Here is an 18,656-nt window from a genome sequence, read left to right as displayed (position 1 = left end):
CGTCAGTTTTAAACACTTGCTGAGGGTAATAACCTTCCATATCAATGATTTCCTGGAGCATCTTGGGAAATTCTTTTGGCTGCTGCTTTGTCAGCGCTTGCTGCCTCACCACTAATGGACATGTGGTGCGAGTTAGCACATTTTTTAAAGCGATGAAACTGTCCATAACTTGTAGCAAATGTTTCATCTGCAGCACTTTCACTAGCCTTAGCCTTCAAGTTGTTGAAAAGGCTTTTAGCCTTTTCCTGCATCAGCATGAAGCTAAGCAGTACAGACCTTTGTCTCTGGTGTTCTGTCCAGATACCCAGAAGTTTTTCCATTTCTTCTACTAGCCTCCATCTTCTCTTGCTTATAGTTGTTGACTGCATAGGCACAGCACTTTTTACATGTTCCATAATTTACTCTTTGTTCTTAAAGATTGTGCCAAGAGTTGAATGATTCATATTATACTGGCATGCTACCTCTACCATTTTTTCACCACTATCTAATTTCTTTGTAACTGCCACCTTAGTTTCCATTGAGATAACTTGTCGCTTTTTACCACTGCCACTATCTTCACTGGCCTTACTCTTGCCATTAGCTGTAATAGAAAAAGGATGGACTCGATATTTCACAATGAAATCACACAAATATCTTGGAGCACAACAGACAGTCCCTTACCACTAGCGTAAGTTCAAGAGTCTGGGGCGGTGGGTTGACATGGGGTAAGGTGCTGTATGGCATGGATAGCGGCAAAAATTGTGACTAAGCAGAATAGGCACACAGTGCAAAATTTGAACATGGGTGGCAAAAGGGAGTGCTCCACACAGAATTTTAATATATGATCATGTTTGTTCGTTTTTCTAAATGTTCATAACTTGAATGTTGGTAAGTAGGGTAGTGTCTATGTACAGGAGAATGCAGTACAGTCATACCTCAGTTCAAGAACACCTCGCTTAATAGGCAATTTAGTTAAGGGATATTTTGTCTATTGAGGAAAAATCCACTCTGTTAACATTCTTTGGCTTGGATGAAGGATAGACATGGGATTAGGCATGCCTCTGTGTGTGTGTGTGTGTGGTTCCCAGCTGAAACAAAGAGGAATTGCTCAGTTTACTCATAGCTGTCACTCAGTGCACAACTCCACTAAACTGTTTTGTGTTTCTTTGTGTTATTTTGCCAGCCCTATAAGAGCTGAAAGTCAGCTCAGTGGTCTGGTTAAACTATTTTAATACTACTACTTGATGTATCTAGTGCTAATACGGGTTAAGTCATCATGAAGCCTGAGAAAGAAAAGCAGATAGAAAAATGATTGAAGATGTTCCTAGTTCATTAATAAAAAGAATGTATGTTCACTGGAGGAGAAATCAAATTTTTTCTTAAAAAATATCATCTTAACTAAACTAGTAAACCATATTATAAATCTGCTGAATAACAATAATAATGGAACATTTTAATGCAGGCAAAAACAAACATCATTGGACAGGTTTTTAGTTAGAAAGGAACACTGAATTGTAAGAAGAAAGCAGTAGAAAGAAACAGAACAGAGAAACAATCCCAGAATTACATTTGCTTGGTGTTTTTATGGAGTGAGGCTGCCATTCTGCACAGTAAGATTTCTCTTATCTTTCCTCACTGCCTACCACTTACACACCAGCAGCTCTCCGAATGACAGGTGAGGTAAGAACAAATTTGCTTTTATTTTATGCATTTATGTTTTTTGTATAATTTTTGCATTCTAGGCTTGTTAAATGTGAGTTAAAATGCTTCTTTGTTGTATGTTTGGAGGTTTGGGATGGATTAATCCAATACTCTTATTTCCTATGAGAAAAATTCTCCTGGTTTAAGGGCAGTTTGATTAAAAGATAGCTTTCTAGAAGGATATAGTCCTTTAACTGAGGTATAACTGTATTGGAGAGCTAACAGCTCAGGGGAAAGTCAGGGCTCATGAGATGAGTACCCTATTCACATCAGTGGCTTTTAAAAGAATTTGGATAGGTTGGTGCAATGATGGTACTGGGAAAAATAGTCCATTTGACTTTTGAGGAACTAGGGTATGTACAGCAATGATTACCTTTCTCTCACTCCTGCTATCCTTCACAATGACATCCTTATAACACAGTCATCTGGATTATCTACTCTTTTATTGTACACAAGAGATGAGGTAGTTACCACACAGCTGATGCTTTTGAGAATATTAAGATATACATCCAAGAAGTCATAATAACCCACAAGTTGTTGTAAACAATATAGGAATAGTCTTCAACTTATTGTGGCATACATTTCATATCTCTGATACTGTCATGTCTAGGTCTCAGTTTAGCATTTGGAGACTTGACAACTTGAATCTTTCTCATTTAGATTAAGAATCAGCTATAAGTCATGTGTTTGCTATGATTGCTATGAAATAAATAGAATTTTTTCTTAAGATACAAAGTAAAGTTGATTTTTATTACATACACATTACTTACACTTAGTAAACCACTTTCCTGACCTGCATTCAGTTTGTCAAAGGTTTGCCACACAGAGATTGAAATGATTTGGGTGCCAAAACTCTGAATTAAGTGTGCAGGTGCACTGACTGTGTGGCAAGATTGAGATTATTTCTTGCTTTGGAGGGGGCATGTATGAGTAACATTTTGACAAATGAAATGGCTGCAAGTTATATGGTTGTATTGAATCAATTTTATTTTGATTTTTGATTTTTGTTTTGGAAATTTTTGTCAAGAGTAACAGACTCTATATTTTTTTTGTTCCTAGAGGCTCCCTTTGTTTTTGTTTATTTATTTGAAGGTAATTATGAACACAGGGAAAAGGCTTTGGTATAGTTTCATAATGAATGTATATGTTTTGCAAATAGTGTAGTGTATGTAGTTAGTACCAAGAAACATTATTTTGTTAACCAATATATTGCTTTTTTCAGGACTGGTAAGTCCCAGCAGAAGCCCAGAATTCTCCCTCCTGATTCTGACCAGAATAAAAGATTGCATAAGAAATCAATATTTGATAGCTCTTCTGAGGAATTAACTGATGACGGTGATGAACTAGTGCTTAAACAACGTGGACAGGTTCAGGCCCCTTTGTGTAGTGGCAGAGGTAGCGTATACCAGGCATTTAGAGAAAAGGATATTGATGTTAGTATAGACTGTGACAGTCCGAGTATAATGAACGAGTGGATAAAAACTAGAAGAAAATCGGGATTAAGTGATTCACTAGAGGACACCAATACTGAAATTCCTTCCCTATCTGATGAACTTCAAGGTTCATGTAATAATACTCAATCCTTCATAGGTGATGCTATTAAAGCAGAGAGATCCTACTTAGGTGATATTACAATGGACTCTGCCAAAAGTGAAAAGATAGATATTGTTGATAGTACAAATGAAAATGAATTTTCTACATGTCAGAACTTCAGTGATGAGTATGAAATACCACTTAGTTATAGTCCAGGAAATGAACAACTTTCTTGCAAATTTGATAATGAGGAATTTGGATGTAATTATTCAAGTAGTTATCAAACAGAGATAGGCGAAATTCATGTAGATAATGAAATTGGTGAAGATAATACTTCATTCTTATATAACGAAGAAGATGACAGTGAAAGATATGTGCTGTGTCACAAGAATACATGTCTTAATGATGATTCTCTTGAGGCAAAACATTTTGGTTTAGCCCAGGAAAATAGCAGTAGTGTGGTAAATATGAGTTCAATTACTTTGGACAGAAAAAGCCAGCTTTGTGAGACAGCAGATTCTACTTTGACCAAGACTACTCTGTCCTCTCAGTTTTTATTTTCAAGTGAAGATGTGAATGAATTAAATGGTCAAAATAATAGCAAAGCACAAAACTTAAAAAAGGAGAAAGCAGTAAATTTAAAAATTGCAGACCAGGAAAAGGATGAAGTATCATTTGGGAGCAAGAACAAAAGTGAAAGTGTAAGTATTGATCCCCAGAACATTTTTGGATGGTATAAGAAAAAGCCCTGCAGTAACTCAGATATTTCAGAGGGTATTGGGAATGATCTGGGACACTGTTCTAAAATCGAAGAGGAAATCTCTGTGGAAAATGTGTCTGAAGGGTTCGGTGGAAAATCTATAGTTAAAACTAAAATGGCAGTGACCAATGCAAAACATAGACAGAAGACCAGAAGTAACAGACAGACAGGAAAGAGAAAATTTGGATTGTTTGAATCTGAGAAAACTCGCGAAGGAAAAAAAATTTTACGAGAGGTTATGAAGGAAATAGAAGAGGTGCGGAAAAGAAGAGTGGAAGAGAGTCCACTGCTAGCTAATGTTTCTGAAAGTCAGATATGGAATGATAATTTCAAAACTAGAAGGAGTCTGGAAGTAACAAAAAAAAGAAAGAAACCTGCAGGATGTAAAATGATAGAGAGACCATCTAGTCAACCAACTATGAAAGACTACCTTCTTAAGAAATTCACTTTTGGTGCTGCTGACAAGGAGCACAAAAAAAATTTAAGTATGGACAGTGAGAGTTCAAATGAGTTTGAGTGTGATAATATGCAGAAAAATGTTAGCTGGTCTAGGTCAGTAAAAAGAAAAGCAATTCAAGAAGACAAAGAAACTAGGGAAAATTATAATCAGAAAAGATTAAGTACTGACATGTTTGCTGACTCATCAGAGATATCCGATTCCAGCATTTCTTGTCATGGCAAGGAGTCAGAGAAAAATGAGTCTCTCAGTATGAAACTTTTTGATGATTCAAATTTTTCTAATGAGGACAGTGAAATGGAAAATGAGTGCATACGTTTGTCATCACTTTCCTTTCATGAAAATAGCTCTGTGCAAGATGAGACCTCAGTGTCAGTGCATATAGATCCAGTAAGCAGTCTCCCTTCTTCCGTCAGTGTAGGTTTGTATATTTCTTGCACTTTATAGTATTTCATACTTTTAAGGACATGACATTATATAATTGCCACGTGTAGAAGAGCACCAGCCTTTGAATGGTGATCACTTTATGCCCATAGTAAGTCCTGGCTATTCTTTATTTGTGTGCCAGAGGAAACTCATCCCTAAACTCCTTAAAAGGTTGTTTTCAGGGATTGTTTTTAATTTTCATTATTTACTTAAATGCATATTAGACTCTTCTTTGTTACCAGATACACCCATTACTTCATGTTAGCTTTATTTTATTTATCCATGAATGAAATGATGGAAACAGTTGAAAAATAAAAGTCTTACTAGTGCTAAGGCATGGATGACATTTAAGCAACTAAAACTAAATGAAAATGAAGCTGAATTTATGTTGGTGAGAAAGAAAAATTATTTAATAAACCTTTGTAATATGTAGCTGATGAATAGGAATCCAGTTCTGACTGCTGACAAAGTCCATGACTTCGGTGCCCTGCAGGACAGTAATTTGTTTTTCAGTACTCAAATCGGTAATGTTGTAATAGTTACTGGCTGTCATCTCAGCAATATTGTCTTGTTAAAAAATATTCTGAGGTTGAGTTGGGATTTTAATAAAAGGCTCTTATTTGTATACAGTGGACCCCCACTTATTCGCAGTTCAGCAATCACGGATTTTTTGTGACACATTTTATCAATAAGTCGCGGAAAATTCAGTAATTCGCGGATGTTTTCGTCAAAAAATATTCACTGATTACTGTATTTTCATGTTAATTGTGTGACTAAATACATTTTATTCATAAACAAATGTTTTTAGTCACAAAAATAACAAAAGTTAGCAGTTGTAAGCATTTTTAGGGGGGTATTTGGTGTTCCAGCTTTTAAAATACACAGTTATAAGCATTTTTAGAGGGGTTCCAATATATCGTGGATTTTCGGTATTCGCGAGGGGTTGTGGTACGTAACCCCCGCAAATATGGGGGTCCATTGTACATAGGAAAATTGCAGATTACTTAAAGAATTATTTACTTGTTCCTATGAAATACAAATGCATGGAAGGACTGTGATGACTCTGGTAACCTCTTGTTCAGCCTAGCATTTTGGATGACAGTGCTGTAAAGCCTTGGGCATGATTGAGACTGGTCTAAGGAGAGGACTCGGGTAAGGGAAAAATGTTTGGATATTCATGAAACCCCCGTGAGGGAAGTGGTGGAGGGAGATGCATCTTAGAGTCTATAGTAAGATTTGGTACTGAAGGTGTAGTTACCTGTATGTGGTTTGACTCCAGCAGATACTTTGGCATGCTGCTCCAAGGTGAAGGAAGGGAAGGTGAGCTCATTCACTCCACATTAACACCCCCAGATTTACTCTTAAGTTAAAGAACTTAGGCAAGATTTTTTTTTGTTTGGACAGAGCTGGATTCTTACACAACTTGTTAAGCAGCCACCACAGGTCCCAAGGAGGTGTTTAGGGATTTGTGGGCAATTTCCCTTAGGTAGTATGAGGTAAAGGTTTTTCTGCCTATGCCAGACATTTGCCCTCATCACCTGTTGAACGAGGAAGTTTTTCTGAAAGGTTATGGGCAGTCCCATGCCCCTTACCTCTTGGGCTTCCTCATCAGAGGAGGCATAAGTTCACTTGATTGCCTTTTGAAGCTAGGAAGAAAAGGGTTTCCTAGAAACACTAGGAAAGGAATTAACAACAAGATTGTACCAATCAGAGTGGTATAGATTCTGTGATTAGCGTAACTGATCTTGTCCTGGACACTGTTCTTACAGTTGCTGAATTTCTGATGTACTTGAGAAGGTTGAAGAGGTTTTTTTTGTCTGTAATAAAAGGCTATGGTCTGTGCTGCCCAAGATATTTGGGGACAGAGGGGTAGATATATTGGTGTATGGGCAGCAGATGCTATTCCTCCTTTCTCCATCATCAGGCCAGTTCTGGACAAGTTGGAAGCTTTGTTAAATGTTGTGAATGACCTTTAAGCACTGTTATGGCAACAACAAGCATGGTTTCCCAATCTTCTGATTCTTCTGGTAGACCTTCCTAGAGCTTCTATCATAAGACAAGCTACTGAGGCAACTTCACTAGCGTCATTTTTGCAAGAATCTTCAACTCCTCTAATTACACACTTCTCTAAGGATTCTTTTGTTAGCAAACTCAGGGAGGCTGCACACAATTTCCTATTGTTTCAGATACAACTCACTTGGGGCTGTCACCATTCTTTAGTTTCTTGTAGAGGCATATTCTGAGAAAAAGCTTGCCTCCTCTCCCAGCTTAGTCACAAGAAGTTGTGACTTCATGTGACTGAGACAATGACAGGGTGACAGGAACTACATGGTAGGGCCAGCTAGTTTCCCCAGATGATGCTGTTGTGGTCAAATGCATCCAGTGAGAGGTAGATGATGATTTTTGGCATTGCTCAGAGTTGTGAGTCTCTCCTTAGAGCTGACAACTAGATCCTTTCAACACCAGTTCTGCAAATGGAGACAGGTAATAGGGACATTGGTCCCTAATCACCTGTATGGAGAAGAAGTTGCCTGAGATTCCAAGTTCTGAGCTTACACCTGGCTACCGCTTGGCACAACAGGTCACTCTGGCACCCCTTCTTCATGCTTACTTCGGTTTAAGCATAGAGAAACTTTGAACTTTATGTTTTTATCACCATTTTGCCTTTTTAGCGCATAGTCAGCAGTAGGTTGCTCTCTCCTTGCCCCTGGAAAAATTTTGGACTTCCCATGTGTCAGTGCCAGGTAATTTCCAGTGCTGCTAGCTTTGTGGCCCAAGGTCCTTAAGAGATAATTTTTTCTAGTTGACCTCTGGTTTCTCCAGGCATTGAGAGCTCTGGCACTTCCTGCTGGGATTTTTTCCAGCCTCTTACCTGGTGAGGGTGTTCTTTCCTTGCTCATTATTGGAGTTCTCAGATACTTATGTTCCTTGAGCAGTTGTGTACAAAACTAGAATTGTCTCAGTCATTGATGTGGAGATGAGGTATCTCTGGTCAGAGCTGTTTGTCAGCAGGTGGCAATGTTTTGCTCGCCTACCTTTGCCGTAAAGCTTCTTTCTGCCATGAGCTTTTGAAAAGGTTTAATCAACCTTCAACCAGGATTTGATGCTAGACGTAGATCTTTCCTTTCCGAGGGAGATCTTTGTACTCCTGAGAAGCTAAAACAGTCTTTCTCTCTAGGTCATTCAAACCCTGGAGGGCCATGACTCCCTCCTTTAGGAGTTTGACTTGTACCCAGTACAAGTCTTTTCGGTGGTTGTCAGACTTAGGTCTGAATCCTAAGGCTGTCTGGGTTAGTCCTAACATCGGCAAAGCATAGGTGAGTCGTCTGGGCTCTCGTATTGATGGCACTCGGGAGGATGGAATCAGTTTGTTCGGGATATTCCCAAATTTTTTAACAATAAAGATTCAGAGGGATCTACTTTGCATAGTTGTGCCTGTCACAAACCTGTCTTGTCCTCTTTGAAGAACTTCAGTAGGGACTTTTGCAAGATACTACTGAGTTTGGTTGAGTGCTGCAGTACTATCTTGAAGGTACTCAACACCACAGGTTTGGATGTTGACAACTCTTTGGTTAGTACTGACAGAACTAAGGAAGGAGTTTTATTGAGTACACTTCCTCCTGGGTGTAAGTTGATCTATGGGCATTTTCTCTTCCAATATGAAGGAGAATTGCAGCCTAGACAAGAGCTCATGATAGTAAGGGCATCAACCTATAATTTGCACTCAGCAGGGACCTTTAGGTTTTCAGATTTTACGTTCGGAGAGGTGATCAGGTATGATCGCTTGCATGTTGTTTTACCTGTGGAACGTTGCCCACTAGCCTTGGACACGCTTTCCATGGTGGCTGCTGAACTGGTCGGTCAGTGAGCCCAGTTTCCTTTGGGACAGGTAGCACTTCGTCTAAGCATCTGGTTGGCAGGAGACAGGTTAGGAGTGACGACTGGTTTTCCTTCCTCTCTCTTTACTTCCTTCTTCTCTGGTAAACAGAGAGTCTGAGTGCCATTCTGTACACAAGCTGGACAGATGTGGTTTCTGGTAAGCTATCTGACTGAGCACCAGTCTTTTCATTGGCAATGAAGGGATGGAGGTTCCCCTTCTCTCTTGGCAAGGGGAGAGGAGACGGACAATAGGGCAAGCTCATTGATCATATTTACCTGTTTTATTATTTCCAACACTTCAGTTGGGTTCTTACAGCATGATTAAATAATAGAGTACTAACCCTTTACTTAATGGTCTGGCATCTGCTGTATCCCATATGCACAGTACGTTAGAGGTGTGGGATTTCTTTCTTTGTTCCCAACAGACCAGGAAGGTAACACCCCAGGTTGGGTGAACCTACCAGTGGGTTCAGAGAGTACCAGATTCCTCCCACCAGTGGGTAAGTCTCCTATGTAAAGAATAAAGCTTTTTAATAGAGGTTTGTATTTGTGTAAGAACAAATAGCAGATTTTAAAAGTTATTTGTGCTTTTCCCAACATACATACCTGAAGTTCATTTGCCACCTGCCTCTCACTCTGGTACCTGGGCTGGAAGGCAAATTGGAGTGCAGACTAACAGGTGGGCAGGACTTTCCCCCACTTGTCAGTAATTGATTACCTTGTCAGTGAGCTTGAATGGACGTTCAGCTCATGTTTGCAAGGAGATTCCAATGTAAAGAACTTCAGGTTTGTTTGTTAGGAAGAATACAAATTACTTTTAAAATTTGCCATTTTTTGATACACAAGCTCAGTGCTTTACAAAAAATCAGTTCTACTAGTAGAAGTGTTGAGTGACCCAGGTGCAAACTCAGACGGGTACAATCAAGAACTCTTTGCTTTCTGATAAGGACATGGGTGAAGATTGTGCCACCATGAATCTAGGCTGTTGTAATATATTGGGTTTGTATATGAAAAAATTAATTGTGTCTGAAAATTACATATCACAGTTATATTTAAATCTCATTGCATAGCAGAATTACTGATAACTATGTTTATTGCTTTGTGCCTCAATATAGATGTATGGGAGCCCCTGGTATTTGGTATCAGTCCTTCATGATCAGCATAGACAACCACATTTACTCTATAGCATATAGTATATTACTGGATGAAGATAACAATCTAAGACTTGTAGGGAAGGTTTTATTACAAACTTGGAAAATGCAAAAATGGGCAAAACTTATAACATCATTAAACTGATTGTAAACTGATTGTAAACCTTTAAGAAGATGATGCAGTATGAATAGCTTGGCAACCTTTTGCTGGAAATTCATCTTAGCTAGAACCTTAAATTTTATCTAAGCTAGAACCTTACAGCCTCCTTCACATCAACATAAGATATCTTTCTCTGTAGACTCCAAATAATGTCAGTGAATGCTGAGATTCTGTCTCTCTGTTGCTTTTATGGTACGCCATTAGTCCAGTGATTCAACTTCTGTGAATATTGACACTGCAAAATATACCTCTCTCTCTCCCCTAGTAAACTTTTCAGCTCATAAGATTCTTGGCCTCGCAATGTTACCATGCAGATCACACAACACAGCTTCTTGGAGACACTTTCTACATATTCATCATCCCATGCTGCATGCATTCATGCTTTTAATGTTACATTTGTCATGGTCATGCACCATCAATTTTGGGGAATCACATATGGAAAAGCTACTGATTGAGATTCCTCTACTTTTCTTAGTTGTGCTTATCATATGCCTTTCTAAGAGGACAGGGAAAGGCCCTTCAAAGCATGCTTTTTCATTATCCTGAAGATTCAGGTCATAACATGTAGCTTGTTATAAGCAGTTTTGCTGCTCTAGTGGATTTAAAGCTGAGCATTTACAGAACCCTGCTCTTTCTAAAAGTATATTTTAAATGGGTATATTGTGATACCCAGAATGCAAGTGTTTCACTACAGGTCTCCCTAGTAACAAAGTGGTGTGCTAGACTAGATTCCATATTGCTGCATAGTTCATATGTCCAGGTGTGGCAAGCCACTGCCCACACTGCTCCAGTGACCCGTGCCCCATGGCTGACTTGCTCCAATTTTTAGTTGTTGGTTCAGTTTTGATCTTTAATGTTTTTAGTGTATTTGTAGTTATACCACTCTGCCCATGCCTGGGAAGTAATCATCACACTGCTGTGGCAACCTGCTCATGATGTGTGCTATACTAACATACAAAAGGTACAAAAATTATTCTCAGAAAGCTTGTGTGATTCTTGGTCAACGCTTGGTTTGCTTATACTGTGCACCAAATAATTTTTGATGAGGTGCCTATGAGAATTGACTTCCCTTCTCAGGCAAGGAGACAAGCACCTTCTACTTGTGATAAGTAAGCCTTACGTGCGGGCTCTCTTTAGGTGTTACCCCTCTCATAGGTTTCTGGTGAGACTATTTTTAGGACTGTTGCATTGTATATTAAGGTTTATAATCATTCCTCAGCCTCTCTTGAGAAATGCTACCAGTCTTCTTCATCCTCAGCCATTGAAGTGTCTTTGTAGGCCAGCCTTCCAGCTTGAAGGTGGCAGTTTTTTCATTTTGAACTGATAAACATACAGGCAATGGCTGATGATGAAGAGGCTGTTCTTCCCTATCATGACAAAACCTTGTTTATTGCAGTTTTGGATTTGGTATTGAAATGGAAGCCTTTCCTTCTACATTGTCATTAGCTTCGATAATGAAACTGTTGATTGCATTGGAATAAACTCACAAGAAATTCAAACTCCATTTGACTGTGGTTTTATACAGCACCTTGGGGATGAGCAGAACCATAGCAAGTGTTGTTAATCCAGTGATGATTATTCTGATTATTCTGAATGACTTCTTTACCTGAGTATAAGTTAGTCAATTAGTCTTTATACACCAGAGTCACACTTCTAGAGTTAGAAGGCTTTAGTCCTGCTCTCTTTCTAGACTATCAATTATAATGTTCCTCTGAAGTGGGCAGTAATGTGAGGTTTTGAAAGAACTGTTGTTCGCTCAAACTGATGAGTGGGTCCTGGGTATCCTGATTCAACTTATGCTGAAGAAAAGGGTGCATTACATAGTGTAATTTGTTGACCCTCCTTCAACTTTGATTTTTTTGGTTAGGTTGATGTATGATCCCCATCCCTCCCCATAAATCTGATGAAAGTAACTTCAAGGCATCTGGGTACTACTGCAACTAGATATCCATGAAGTTCACCAGAAGCTTTACACCTTATTTCCTTTCCAAAAGGCAACATGCCTTCTGTTTCAGGAAAAAAGTTGTTTTCCTTGTATGTGGGAGTATTATGTAAGTTCCTTACCCAGTAGAAAGCTTTTGAAGCAATGCAAGGGTGGATTATTATGTACAAATGGTTCTGATAGCCATTATTGCAAATCAATTGTAGTTGAACATGCAAGGCAACCACATGCCCTGCATGAGTTGTTGAATTGCCACCTCCAAGATCATTTCTGATTGGCTCCATTACCACTTTTGTCAGGCGGTTATTCATCATCTGGCACAGGACCTTGGCATTATCAGACATTCAGTGAAGGCTTTACTCCTAGACAGTGCACCACAACCCAGTTGGTTGGGGATAAAGGTTGTATGAGGGTCATGTTTTTGCCTCAGTGTGACTGCACTCATTCAACTAATGGACAAGGTGTAATTGTTGCAAAGATATAGCTATACCAGAGGAAGTTCCTGGATGAGGTGAGGACAGTTGGAAAAAGGAGCAAACTTTGGATACTTGGGGCAACAGGCTAGATAATCTGCAAAAATATTCAGTGAAGGCTGCCATCTACAACTTTGCAGATGCGTGGAGTGACATCACAATGCAGACCTTGGATCATGTTTTGAACTGTATCCTGAAGGGGAAGAAGGCGTGATCGACTTCCAAGGCTTTGTTAATGACTTTCATGCCCAACTCACAAAGGGAGGTGGCGATGTTCATTAGGGTGACATACGAGAGTGGCTGGATAATGACGGTTGCAATCCTGGCTTCCAGCTGTTGTCCAACAGCAAGGTAGTTGCTGCAGTTGCTGCTAGTGAGATGGAAAAGGAAGCCACTGAAGATGCTGATGACAACAACACAAACAACAAGTGTGCATAAACCTACAAGGACTTGTGGAAGGTATTTGGGTGTATTCATCAACCTAATGGAGAACCCTAACATAGACTGTAACTGTTTCCCCAGGGCCTTGGAGTTTGCTGAAGGTGCCCCAGAATAGGAATAACTGGTAATAATTTTAGTTGGCATAAGTAACTTTAAGTAGGTTATCATCACTTCCAGTGTCACATAACACAAGGTCTTCTGTGAATTCTGTCACCTCAAGTCTTTCAACAATGCTACATCTTCAACAAATCTTTACTCATTATCAGCCTCCTTCTCATAATTCTCATCCAGGTAGGTCTTGGGTCTTCCAGTTCTCCTGGTGCCCACAGAACACAACTGACCTCTGTCACAAATGATTTTTCCAAGCCTTTTCCAACTCCCTTTCATCAGTATCTCCTTACATGAGGAACTTAGTGATTTCCTTAGGGTAGAATTTATAGAGCTATCATGCCATCTGACCAGTAATATTCATCTTAAGCTCTATCACAAATAAGTTTTTAAGCCATACCTGTAGTTTCACTGTCATACCATGTTTCATGTTCATATAGCAACACAGATTATTACTAGACCTTATAATCGTACCTTCACATGAAATTTCATCATGTATAATTTCCAGATCTTATTTAGCCTGCCCATTATTTCATTTGCCGTTCTCAGTCTTTCAGTAAAGCCCAGCTCAAGACAACCTTACTGAATATCAAATTTAATAAACAATAAAAAGGTTCAACTTTACTGATCCTTTCTATGTTTATTATTCCATTCCCTTCATGCATACAGTACTGTATCCTCATTACTTCATTTTTCATTTATTTATCTCATCCCATCTCTAGATATAGGTTGCATTCTATTAGGCAGCTTTTGTATATCTTAATGGTGTTTGCTTTTAAAAACAGCATCACCTGCATATTCTAAGCCTTAAGTGTCTGATGTTATCCCTCTGAACCTTCTTTGACCAGTTTTTTATTGTAAATGTGTGAGGAGAACCAAAACAGCAAATGTGAAATAATACTCCTTTAGCACCCACTATATACTGTAAATTCCTGGACAAGGCCCATCAGGATTAACTTGCACCTTACTTTGTTGATGGATAATTCCAGTTTGCTACACATTGAATGGGAATGCCATGAAGTGAGCCAAGACCTTCCATAATATATTGGTGTGTGGATATTATCAAATGGCTTCCATTGATCATAAAAAACACTGAGAAGGAATTTCAAATTTGTCACCTGCTGTACAGTCTTAACACAAAACCTTAATGCCTCTCCAGCCTTTTCTAATCCAGCTTGTTCATTTCAAAACATTTTATCAGTTTCTTTCTCTAGCCTGCTGAGAACAAGCACATTGATTATTTTCATTCATGACCTAAGTAACCTAAGTATAGTACAGCTGTAATTACCACTTTTCGTCAGGTCATTTCTCTGGTAACTTAGCTATGACCTTCCTCTTTCACTCCTCCATATTCAAAGCAGTTTAGTTGTATATATGAGGGTGTTATTTCCAATTAATATTATCTTTACAATTATCCTGTCATAACCTGGTGTTTTGCATCTACTAAATGTATTGTAAATGTATAAAGCACATTCAGGTCTTCATCAAACTACATTATACCATCAATTATTCCCTAATATTTCTTATTCATGATCTAAAAAATTATTTTGCCAGTGTTGTCTTTTTCTTATTCTTAATTGCTTTTACATTCCTCTTTTTGACAAGTGTTTTCCTCTTTTCAGTTTAACAGGTACATAAATGAAAAGGACTTATAAGATTTAGTGTAATTTTTTTTCAGATGAAAGTTTCAAATTTTGAAGGAGTCAACCACGGGTGATCACCTCAGAAAAATGCAAGTCCAAACTTACTGGATGCAAGTTTCAGAACTTTCTGAAAAGGTTAGAGGATGCTCATGAATACCTGAAAGGATTATAAATGGAAAAATTTTAGTGAGAAACATCAAATAGGATTGTTTAATGCATTTTTGTGTCAGTAATTTCTGAGTTCAGCATTGTCAGCCGGTGAAATTCCATTCTAACTCGAATTTCTAGGTATAAATATTGCTAAATATACCAGAGAAAAAGCTTTCCAGGAATGCTGGAGTTACTACCCCAGAGAAATGCTGGAGTTACTACCCCCAGATCGGCGTCTTCTAATGACGTCGGTGCCTAACAAAGTGGTGGTGAAAGAATCACAACCACAGAGCCACACTCGATGGAGCATCCCATGTCAGATCCCGGGAAGAGCGAGGGCCGTGCCAGCGCCCACGCTCACCCCCGCCCTCCATGGCGACTCCAGCGCCATCTGAACTCATTCCATTTCTAGCACTTGTTTTGATCGCTGTTTTGTTTTTGTGGCTTGTGTTTTTGCGTGATTTGCGCTGTTCTCCTGTCGTCAAGCACCTTTACTATTCCAAGTTAAGTACCATATTCTTGTCGGGTTTTATGATAAGTTTGGCTGTTTTACACAGTATTTAGATATTATCGTGAATCTTGTTGGGACCTTTGTAGCGTCCCCTTTGTCAACCATATAAATTGCGAGGTTCGCTACCGTCAAGCTTGTTCTGTTCGGGCTTCTCTTGATCGGTTTACATTGGCCTATCATTTCCCCATAGGGTTCATCCTGGTGGTCTTGCCTGGGTTGTGTCTTTGGGATATCCTCTAAAGTTAATTTACATAGAACTTCCCATCATAGGAGTTCTTACATTTTAGGGTTCCCGTAGTATTTTCCACCCAAGGTATCTCCCCAGGATGTTTTTCCTATTAATTATGGTCATTATAGATTTCTATTATGTTTGTGTGATGTCATGTTTTATTATATTTAAATCTTTTATCATTATTACTAGGCGTCAGGTACAGTCCTATCTGTTTACTTCCTGTCGCTTTGTTGGTTGAGCTCGTGCAAGCACAAGCCGATATCAATGTCTAGTGTATATGTTTAGTAATGGTGGATTTATTTATTTATATTTATTTATTTTTCTGGTTAACATCCCTGTCCTAGCCCTGCCTAGTGTGAGTTGAGGCTTTCCCTGGTAGCCTATTTGGCCTCCTCTCCCCTTGTACCCTGGGGTAGGTTAGGTGAGAGAGGAGGATCAGCAGATGGAGGGGAGTTTCTGTTGTTCCAGGTCCACCGACCGTTGTTTGGGTGGTGGTGTGAGACCCCATTGTCCTCCCCCTTCTTTTGGAGGGTAGAGTTTTCCCTTGGGTGTGTCTCTCACGCTATTTTTAGCATTCCTTACCTTACGGTTCTGGCTGGCCTTCGAAACAGAATTTTCTCTCTGTTGGTTCCATCCCTCCTTTCATTCTCCCTTCGTATTTATAGCCTGCTTCTATTACAAGGTGTCAGAGTCGGGTGCGTAGGCTTCCTTTTCCCTTCCTGTTAGGGCAGGCTCGACTCTCCCCTACTTGGTATCACTTTACCTAAATGCGGCCTGGGTTTCAGTTGAGATGGGGTACAAGTCTTTTACAGTCTCCTATTTTTCCTCTTCTCTGGTCTAAGCCCTTCCTTATAGCTTTTCCCCCTTCCCTCACCTAAGTGTTCCTTGTCATCTATCCTGGTGTGACATGGTCCCGATGTTCACCCCGATGTGGGTCCTCCTGGTGGAGGATTCGCTCCCTCCAGGATGGTTCCTGGTGACAACCGTCTTGACTTTATGTTTTACGTTTTACCAGCTCTCACCGGTTAGTGGGTCTTGAACATTTTCAGGGTTACCCTTCCCCCTCCCATCATCCCGGTCCTCCCTTTGCCTCCCGCATTACCTGCGGCGTCCTGGGTCATTCTAGTAGATTGATTGGGCGTACACCTGCCCATGTGGGTCAGTTGTGTTTTGCCTCTTCCTTCTTGTGTACTCTAGCGATAGAGGCTTGGGATCTCCGGTAGTGATAGTACCGGACTTCGAGAGGACTCTGCCTCATAGTGGCGTTGTTAACTAGTTTCTTTACCACCCTCTATGTGTATACACTTGTTACTGGTCGGTAGCTTAACCCTGCCGTCGGGTTGATATGTTTGCTTTAATCTTATATCCGAGTCCGGTGATCGCCCGCTTGGGTTCCGCCAGTTTCATTACAAGCGGTCCTTGTGGTTGGTCCTGCCGATTCAACTCTCATTCCGCCGGAGTATTCCGGCGATCGGGAAGGTTTTCTTTTACCATATGTTTATTGCCCAGTCCCCGACGATAACCACCCGTCGGGTTGATGTCTGACTGTTGCTGGTCCCTGGCGGCTTAACCCGCCGTCGGGTTGATATATGTTTGATTTCTTTAATATTATATCAGAGTCGGTGATCCTTCCCAGGTTCCGCCATTTTTATTTCTGGCGTTCCTTGTGGTAAAGGGTCCTGTTGATTCAACTCGTTCCGCGAACGTATTCCGAAGCGTCGGGGGCTTTGCTTACCATGTGTTGCTAATGCTCCCGGTGCTTAACCCGCCGTCGGGTTGAGATTTCTACTTTAATTTTATATCAGTCTGGTAGTCCTTCCCTTAGGTTCGCCGTTTTATTACTGGCGTTCCTGGTGGTGGAGTCCCATTGATTCATCTCTCGTTCCGCGGAAAAATTCCGGCAGTCGGAGCGATAACACCATATGTTTGTTACTGTCCCCGGCCTTAACCCGCCGTCGGGTTGATTATGTTACTTTAGTTTCTTTGCTTAGTAGGTCCGTCTCTGGCCCGGTTTTTCATTCACGGAGTTCTCCGGTAGCATGGTATGAAAATACTTATCCCTACATAGTTTAAGTTTCTTAGAGTGGTAGATTCATGTACTTTTCACGCCCACAGACTGTTTCGTTTGTGAGGCCGGATGTGCCGCCATCCTCCACCAACCCTACGGACGTAGTGTGCGGACTCATGCTGGCTGTGCAGTCGGCCAGTAATGATCGTCTGGCATCCGGGCTGGCTGAGAGTTTGCGTTGTGGATGTATCCAGGGCCAGTCGGTAAGCTAATTACTTCGCTTTACCCATTAGTCACAGTTTTATTATTTGGTCACATTTGGCTCTTATATAAACACGGTATTAGCCTTCTTTGACACTCTGCTCCTTTCAGGTTGGCGAGTCCTTCAAGAAAGAGGCCTTGGGGTCTCTCGCACCTGGTAGCTGGGTTGGGAGGGAATGTCCTGTCGGTGAAACCTATATCCTCGATGAAAAGCTGAGGACCTGCTTTATCCCAGCGCCCGGATCCGCTGCGGCCGTACCATCTGATGTGGCCGCACCTATCATCGAGCAGATCCGGGCGCGACCCAGCCCATGCAAGGGACCCCCTACTCGAGGGGATTACAGGTCGTCGCTGCGCTGCCGACCTGGACCTCGAGCGATGGTCACCGAGCAGGACTAGGGGTAGGTATTGAGGTAAGTGAGGCAGTGGTAGGCGCACCCTCCTTAATCCCCACCTCCTTCATCATCCTCTTCCTTTCAGGCCTTCACTAAACCTGCTATCTTGAGGACAGAGTTCAGTCTACTGTCCCCAAGTTGAAGTCGTCGTTGAAGGCGAAGGGCTACAAGTCTCGTCTTCACGAAAACCTCTCCTTTCCCCCCCTACAGGCCAAACTGACCCCTTTTACTGCCTTCCAGGAACAAACTAATTACCAGGCAAAGAGGCTGATAGGTGGTGACCAAGTCCAGCCCTCCTCGCCAGCCTGCCTTTGACCTGACGTTCAGCAGGGATATTTATTTTAGAGGTTCTCACGGAGGTAACACTAAACTAGATAAACATACTGAGAAGCTTCAAGATCGCTGAAGCTGATCGCTGATTTGTCGAGCTCCGTGGTGCAGGGTGC

At 40.6% G+C, this 18,656-nt stretch overlaps 1 protein-coding gene across 1 annotated transcript; it reads left to right on the top strand.

The window, feature by feature from the left end:
- Nucleotides 1-699: 699 nt before the first annotated feature.
- LOC136833972 (uncharacterized) lies at nucleotides 700-18,214 on the top strand. The gene is made up of 4 exons (XM_067096249.1): nucleotides 700-704; nucleotides 2,903-4,820; nucleotides 17,662-17,817; nucleotides 17,927-18,214. The coding sequence occupies exons 1-4, from the start codon at nucleotides 700-702 to the stop codon at nucleotides 18,212-18,214; spliced, it is 2,367 nt and encodes a 788-aa protein (XP_066952350.1).
- The last annotated feature ends 442 nt before the right edge of the window (nucleotides 18,215-18,656 follow it).

Source organism: Macrobrachium rosenbergii, chromosome 52, assembly GCF_040412425.1.
Source record: "Macrobrachium rosenbergii isolate ZJJX-2024 chromosome 52, ASM4041242v1, whole genome shotgun sequence".
NCBI classification, from domain to species: Eukaryota; Metazoa; Arthropoda; class Malacostraca; order Decapoda; family Palaemonidae; genus Macrobrachium; species Macrobrachium rosenbergii.
This window is presented reverse-complemented; position numbering and strand designations above follow the sequence as displayed.

Coding starts and splice junctions, on each gene's coding strand:
- LOC136833972 (XM_067096249.1), top strand. Junction 4,821..17,661: donor TGTCAGTGCATATAGATCCA/GTAAGCAGTCTC, acceptor TCACGCCCACAG/ACTGTTTCGTTTGTGAGGCC. Junction 17,818..17,926: donor GATGTATCCAGGGCCAGTCG/GTAAGCTAATTA, acceptor TGCTCCTTTCAG/GTTGGCGAGTCCTTCAAGAA.